We start from the raw sequence: 7,594 nt of genomic DNA on the forward strand, positions 1-7,594 counted from the left end.
ACTCAAAACCCCCATCATGGGTAAGACTAGCGACCTGACAGATGTCAAGAAGGCCATCATTGACACCCTCAAGCAAGAGGGTAAGACCCAGAAAGAAATTTCTCAACAAATAGGCTGTTCCCAGAGTGCTGTATCAAGGCACCTCAATGGTAAGTCTGTTGGAAGGAAACAATGTGGCAGAAAACGCTGTACAACGAGAAGAGGTGACCGAACCCTGAGGAAGATTGTGGAGAAGGACCGATTCCAGACCTTGGGGAACCTGAGGAAGCAGTGGACTGAGTCTGGTGTGGAAAGGCGTGTGCAGGAAATGGGCTACAGGTGCCGCATTCCCCAGGTAAAGCCACTTTTGAACCATAAACAGCGGCAGAAGCGCCTGACCTGGGCTACAGAGAAGCAGCACTGGACTGTTGCTAAGTGGTCCCAAGTACTTTTTTCTGATGAAAGCAAATTTTGCATGTCATTCGGAAATCAAGGTGCCAGAGTCTGGAGGAAGACTGGGGAGAAGGAAATGCCAAAATGCCTGAAGTCCAGTGTCAAGTACCCACAGTCAGTGATGGTGTGGGGTGCCATGTCAGCTGCTGGTGTTGGTCCACTGTGTTTCATCAAGGGCAGGGTCAATGCAGCTAGCTATCAGGAGATTTTGGAGCACTTCATGCTTCCATCGGCTGAAATGCTTTATGGAGATGAAGATTTCATTTTTCAGCACGACCTGGCACCTGCTCACAGTGCCAAAACCACTGGTAAATGGTTTACTGACCATGGTATTACTGTGCTCAATTGGCCTGCCAACTCTCCTGACCTGAACCCCATAGAGAATCTGTGGGATATTGTGAAGAGAAAGTTGAGAGACGCAAGACCCAACACTCTGGATGAGCTTAAGGCCGCTATTGAAGCATCCTGGGCCTCCATAACATCTCAGCAGTGTCACAGGCTGATTGCCTCCATGCCACGCCGCATTGAAGCAGTCATTTCTGCCAAAGGATTCCCGACCAAGTATTGAGTGCATAACTGAACATTATTATTTGATGGTTTTTTTGTTTGTTATTAAAAAACACTTTTATTTGATTGGACGGGTGAAATATGCTAATTTATTGAGACAGGTTTTTTGGGTTATCAGGAGTTGTATGCCAAAATCATCAGTATTAAAACAATAAAAGACCTGACAAATTTCAGTTGGTGGATAATGAATCTATAATATATGAAAGTTTAATTGTAATCATTACATTATGGTAAATAATGAAATTTAACACTATATGCTAATTTTTTGAGAAGGACCTGTAGTATTGTACGTTAAAAATAAATTCCTAACTGGCACTGTGATAATACCACAGAAGGAAAAAGTGGCTGTCTAATTAATCATATAAAAAGAAAATAGATGGAGAACTACTTACAAGTTCGTATAAGAGTTGACAGAAGCCCATTTAGTTCATGATCTAAGGCCTCTTCCTCTGAAGATAATAGATCCCATGCAAATAGGACACACTTGTAGGGTCAGACTTATGCCCATAATGTGCAAGGATTGGGGGTGTAACAAGCCGATCGTCACGCTTTAAAGTCCAAAATGGGGATTAACATTTGTGTCGTGGGCAGATGTGCTGCCAACAATGATTTATTTTTAGGTAATTGTAATTGATTGGTGGGACCTGCACCGATCGGCAACACAACTAATTTTTATCCCTAGCGGGGCACTTTTATCACCATTATAATGAAGCAGCAGGTTGGACTCCTGAATGCTGCTTCGTCATTCGTTCTCTACTCCCACCATAGAGAATGAATGGAGCAGAGGTATGACATGTGGGATGAGCGTTGCTGCTACACTGCCGATAGGTAACGCGTACTGCCGGTAGGTGTAGGTTGCAAACCACCTCTGTCAATCATCAGTGAGGAAGGCAAGGCATGCAAATCCAGTGGGCGAAGCCGTGCACCGAGCTTCTTGGTCACATCCAGGGTGCACTGAGCGTAATTAGCATATTTGATTAAACTCGAGATTTCTGCAGATCGAAGGTCGCAATTAGAGCACTAAAAGTTTTTAAAGGGGCTATATTCCTTACAAGACAATGAGCTTAGTTTGCCATGTCGGTTTGGGCTGACACACTCCCTTTAAAAATAACCTTCAAGGAAAATGGTTAATTAAAACAAAACACAGATTTCAAGTTTTTGGATCAGCCCTGCTTTCTGTGATATTATCCAGTATTAAGTTGGTCGTACACTTGAGATAATTGTCGGTCGAACGTTCGATTCTCGGATAGCTCTCTCTTCTGATTCTCCCCATACACAGCTCAGCTCTCATGTGAAAGCCTTTGATAGGCTCCTCTAACAGAGGCTTATCTCCTGTGAAAGCAGCAGGATTGGCTTTGAAAGTCTAACGGCTTGCTCCTTTTCTCTCCCGACATCATGTGTGGAGGCCACCATACACATCAGATGGTCGGATGGTCTCAAAAAAGGCCCCCGTAGACATTAGACTAATATTAGCCAAACTCGCCCATGTCGGTCGGGTTTGGCTGGCAGTCTAATGTGTGTGTGGGGGACCCCACCATAGGATGTTGGGTGGATATAGGGATCCAGCATGTCTGATTTTGGAGTGCCAATCCTTTTTTTTTCTAAGAGATAAGCTACCACTGAAGCAGTGGACCTCTCGGAGAAGACAGCTCTTGGCAGAGCGAGTGCTCCTCTGTATGAGTGAGACGAGAGGAACCATTGTTCGTCCGACAGCTATCTAAAGTGTATGGGGGGAGGCTTCTTCATGCCGACCTTAATCTAATGTGTCTGGGGGGCCTTTAGATTAGGTGGTTCCTCTATCACCACTGTCCAGGATGTCATGCCCTCACTCCTAGATGTTGCATAGTGTAACGTCAGCAGACGTCTCTCCTGCTCTATACTTACTTGTTTTTCCCTCTCTTTCTTCTCACTTTATTCTGTTGCAGGTTCCACCCATATCCTCACCCCTCAGAAACTCCTGGACACCCTGAAGAGATTGAATAAGACAGACGATGAAATCAGCAGTTAGGTTCCCCCCCGAAACTCCCCAAACTGTCATAGCTTTCCCCCGATCTTGTCTTAACCGTTCCTGCCCACCCAAGCTGTTGAGGATCGGTCTTCTTCAGTTCTTTGCCCCACCAGCACAAAGGGAGTGTCCACCCCCCAAAACACTCTTCTCAGCCCTACCCTTCTTCTAAACCTAATATTTTTGGCCTTTGAACGAGGCTTCTTAACATTAAGGCATGGATGTATTTTTGGCCATTTTGTACTCCCCCCACACCCAATCTGTCCCCTATTGTGGAGATTGTATCTGTTCGTCCTGGACTTGTAATGACACCAGTGAATTCTGACTCTTGTATTTTTGGATTTCTTGCTTAATTTTAATGGGTTACATCCGGGGTCCAGCACACTGTATGTGTACACGTGTCGCCTTTTGCGCACGCTTTGCAGCCATGACCCTTCTCGATGTGTACTGAAACATATTCCAGCATCATATATTGCTTCCATTTATGTCTTTTACGCAGTTTCCCCACAAGGCACTTTGCTTTTTTGTTTTTGCTAGACAGGCAGAGGAGCATTGCCCCCCATGTGGCAAAGCCCAACCGGTGATGCCATCTCGCTCTACCGCAGTCTAGAACATGCTGAAACCAATGCTCTTCTACTCCACCTAGCCAAAAAAGCCCCAACTGACCCTTCCCGACCCTCGACCCCAACCCCCAATTTGTTATCTGTTCAGGAAATGTGTGTTTCTGTATTTGAGTGAGCTTGTCCTGCCCCACTACTTGGAAATGAATGCTTGCATCCTTATTGTGAGTAGCAACCTAAGTGTCCGAGTTTGGTTTCCGTCCTATATATATATAATATATAAAGAGATATTTATGTTTCTAGATAGAAGGGGTGAGGCTAAGGCCTGGACTGCGACTTTAACTTATTATCACTAATTTATGTATTTCATGTAAATAATATCCAGGAAGGAAATGCCCACGAGGGGCCATGTAGGAATGTCATATTGTGAAGGGTAATATAGTCTGTGATATGAGACTCGCTCACTCCATGCTTCTGATAGAACATCCCTACAAGCTTAATTCCTGCTACGTAGATTATAGACTGACGTGTAAGAGAAAGGAAAGAAACGTACGGCCGGACCCTCAGCCTCACTCCTCACTTTCCTGTAATATTTGTTATGTGATACGGTTTGTCCTTTTTGCCTGCAAATAATAAAGAGATTTTAAAAAGCATGAAAAATAATGTCTCATTAATAACGGATAATAGATAGATAGATAATAGATAGATATAGATGATAGATAGATGATAGATAGATATAGATAATAGATTGATAATCGATAGATAAATAGATGATAGATACAGTGGGTACGGAAAGTATTCAGACCCCTTTAAATTTTTCACTCTTTGTTTCATTGCAGCCATTTGGTAATTTCAAAAAAAATCATTTTTTTCTCATTAATGTACACTCTGCACCCCATCTTGACTGAAAAAAACAGAAATGTAGAAATTTTTGCAAATTTATTAAAAAAAGAAAACCTGAAATATCACATGGTCATAAGTATTCAGACCCTTTGCTCAGTATTGAGTAGAAGCACCTTTTGAGCTATTACAGCCATGAGTCTTCTTGGGAATGGTGCAACAAGTTTTTCACACCTGGATTTGGGGATCCTCTGCCATTCTTTCCTGCAGATCCTCTCCAGTTCCGTCAGGTTGGATGGTAAACGTTGGTAGACAGCCATTTTCAGGTCTCTCCAGAGATGCTCAATTGGGTTTAGGTCAGGGCTCTGGCTGGGCAGGTGAAGAATGGTCACAGAGTTGTTCTGAAGCCTCTCCTTTGTTATTTTAGCTGTGTGCTTAGGGTCATTGTCTTGTTGGAAGGTGAACTTCGGCCAAGTGTGAGGTCCAGAGCACTCATGTTTCCTTCAATGACAACCAGTTGTCCTGTCCCTGCAGCTGAAAAACACCCCCATAGCCTGATGCTGCCACCACCATATGTCTTGCACTGAGGAGAGGCTTCCGTCGGGCCACTCTGCCATAAAGGCCCGACTGGTGGAGGGCTGCAGTGATAGTTGACTTTGTGGAACTTTCTCTCCCATCTCCCTACTGTATCTCCGGAGCTCAGCCACCGTGATTGTGGGGTTCTTCTTTATCTCGCTCACCAAGGCTCTTCTCCCATGATTGCTCAGTTTGGCTGGACAGACAGGTCTTGGAAGACTTCTGGTGGTCCCAAACTTCTTCTATTTAAGGATTATGGAGGCCACTGTGCTCTTAGAAACCTTGAGTACTGCAGAAATTCTGTTGTAACCTTGGCCAGATCTGTGCCTTGCCACAGTTCTGTCTCTGAGCTCCTTGGTCAGTTCCTTTGACCTCATGATTCTCATTTGGTCTGACATGCACTGTGAGCTGTGAGGTCTTATATAGACAGGTGTGCGCCTTTCCAAATCAAGTCCTGTCAGTTTAATTAAACATAGCTGGACTCCAGTGAGTGAGTAGAACCATCTCAGGCCGGTTTCACATGTCCTGATAATTACAGTACTGGAAAAACCAGTACCGGAGATGACCGTGTGTGTACTACATGCGGTACACGAGTGGCAATGGTGTGCCACCCGTGTGCCGCATCAGTACCACATGGACAGCCGCTGGGGAAGAAGCGCTACGGTAAGTGCTGTTCCCCAGCGGCTGGTGCTGAAGCCGGCTCTCATCATTCTCCTCTGCTCTGCTGGCGATCGGCGCGAGCAGAGGAGAATGATGTCCGAACGATGACAGCAGGTGGAGGGCTTTTGGGACTCTAACCCCCATCATCTGACACCTGCTGTCACTAATAACAGTGACAGTAGGTGCGGATGATCGGGGTATTCCACAGCAGCCACCTGCGGTATAATTAAATAAATGAATGAAAAACCCGACGTGGGTTCCCCTCTATTTTGTTGAACCAACCAGGCAAAACTCACAGCTGGGGGCTGGAACCCTCAGCTGTCGGCTTCTGCAAGGTTGGTTATCAAGAATAGAGGTGTCCCCGCACTGTTTTTTTAATTATTTAAATAAATTATTAAAAAACGGCGTGGGGTCCCTCCCATTTTTTACAACCAGCCGTGCTAAAGCAGACAGCTTGGGGCTGGTATTCTCAGGCTGGTAAGGGGCCTTGGATATTGCCCCCCCCCAGACTAACAACAGCAGCCCGCAGCTGCCCAGAAAAGGCCCATCTATTAGATGCGCCAATTCTGGCGCTTTGCCCGGCTCTTCCCACTTGCCCTGTAGCAGTGGCAATGTAGAGAAAGAGATCCTGATTCCAGCAATGTGTCACTTAGTTTACTGTGTGAAGTAGTTGTGATATAATCTCTGCTGCAGATCTATCAGAGCTCGGAATGTAGGGCCTTTACAACTCTGCCCACATCACTGATTGGCTGTACACTGTATATTGACAGAAAACCGCTAATCAGTGGTGTGTGTCTGGTTTGGACTAGGAAGCACGTAACGCCTAGTTCTGTAGTGATAATCTCCTGGTGATAAAACACTGATTTTATTAAAACCGTAAAATACAGTCCAGTAAGTGACACACCTCTCGAATAAAGGTCTCTTCCATTTCATCAGCTGTTCTCAGATAATACAGCAAAAACCTGCTGGCAGATTCCCTTTAAACAGAATCTGTCAGGTGATTTAAGCTGCCCACACCTTGGGCAGCATGAATCGGAGCCCAGGTATATTTTCTAAGAAATGTTCTGACATTTCAGAGAAATTAAATGATAAAGATCCGGTCGGTGACCATAGTTTGAATCATGATTAGTCCGGCATTGCTCCCGGTTGGCTCATCCCAGCGCTGCTGCAGGTGATTGACAGGTTTGTCCCTATGTACACACGAGGAAGAGACCTGTCAATCACCTGCAGCAGTGCTGGAAAGAGCCGGTCAGGTTGCAATGCTGGACTACTCTGGATCTTAAGAGGATCAGGATACTTTGGCGTTTTTGTCCTGAATCATATCTTTGGTTGTTCTCTGATCGCTTTGACGTTTATGACCACCGGCAGTCTTTTCAAGTGTTTTTCTATCGTTTTTGGGTTATCTTTTATGGGCCATGCACCAGTTGTTGTTTTTTCCCCATTCAATAAGGAATGCCTGTGATCTAAGCTTGCTCCAGAAAAACTGCTAAAGAGGGATCTTGATAGAAAATGGCCACATTACAACTGTCTGAAAAATTAGACTATGTTCGTTAGGTTTTGAGAAGGATTTTAAAGCAGATCCGCTCCAAAATCCACCATAAAAAAAAATTCTCGAAGAAACACTTATAGAAAAAAACTAAGAAAAAAAACACCTTCAAAAATCTTTTAATGAAGCAGATTCCACTTGCAAAACTTGTGGAATTTTTACACCTCTGAAAAAAGTCTGTAGCCTTATAGTGGTTGTCCAGGCTTGTGAATCCACACAGCGCACATTGTGCACTATCAGGATTCTATGACGCCAGAAGCAGGTGGGCGCATGACCACAAGTATGCGATTTGCATACTTTACGCCACATGCTGACTAGACGTACGCGACCTCGCTCAATTCACTTGTCACTTCTAGTCGGAATGTGGCCGGAAGTATCCATATCATATTCTGTCCGCTACTGGTACCA

The 7,594-nt window shown here is 44.7% G+C and overlaps 2 protein-coding genes across 3 annotated transcripts in view; one reads left to right on the forward strand and one right to left on the reverse strand.

Moving 5' to 3' along the window:
* Window positions 1–4,227, forward strand: part of STXBP1 (syntaxin binding protein 1) — a 68,289-nt gene extending 64,062 nt beyond the window's left edge. For both annotated transcript variants that reach the window (XM_077283737.1, XM_077283736.1), the window contains one exon: window positions 2,925–4,227. Coding sequence is in view for 1 of the 2 variants with exons in the window: in XM_077283736.1 (XP_077139851.1) it covers window positions 2,925–3,007 (83 nt within the window). In the remaining variant the exon portion in view is untranslated. The remainder of the gene's footprint in view (window positions 1–2,924) is intronic.
* PFKFB1 (6-phosphofructo-2-kinase/fructose-2,6-biphosphatase 1) overlaps window positions 1–7,594 on the reverse strand; it is a 724,603-nt gene that overhangs the window by 333,992 nt on the left and 383,017 nt on the right. The window lies entirely within an intron of this gene.

This window comes from Ranitomeya variabilis, chromosome 2 (genome assembly GCF_051348905.1).
Source record: "Ranitomeya variabilis isolate aRanVar5 chromosome 2, aRanVar5.hap1, whole genome shotgun sequence".
NCBI lineage: Eukaryota > Metazoa > Chordata > Amphibia > Anura > Dendrobatidae > Ranitomeya > Ranitomeya variabilis.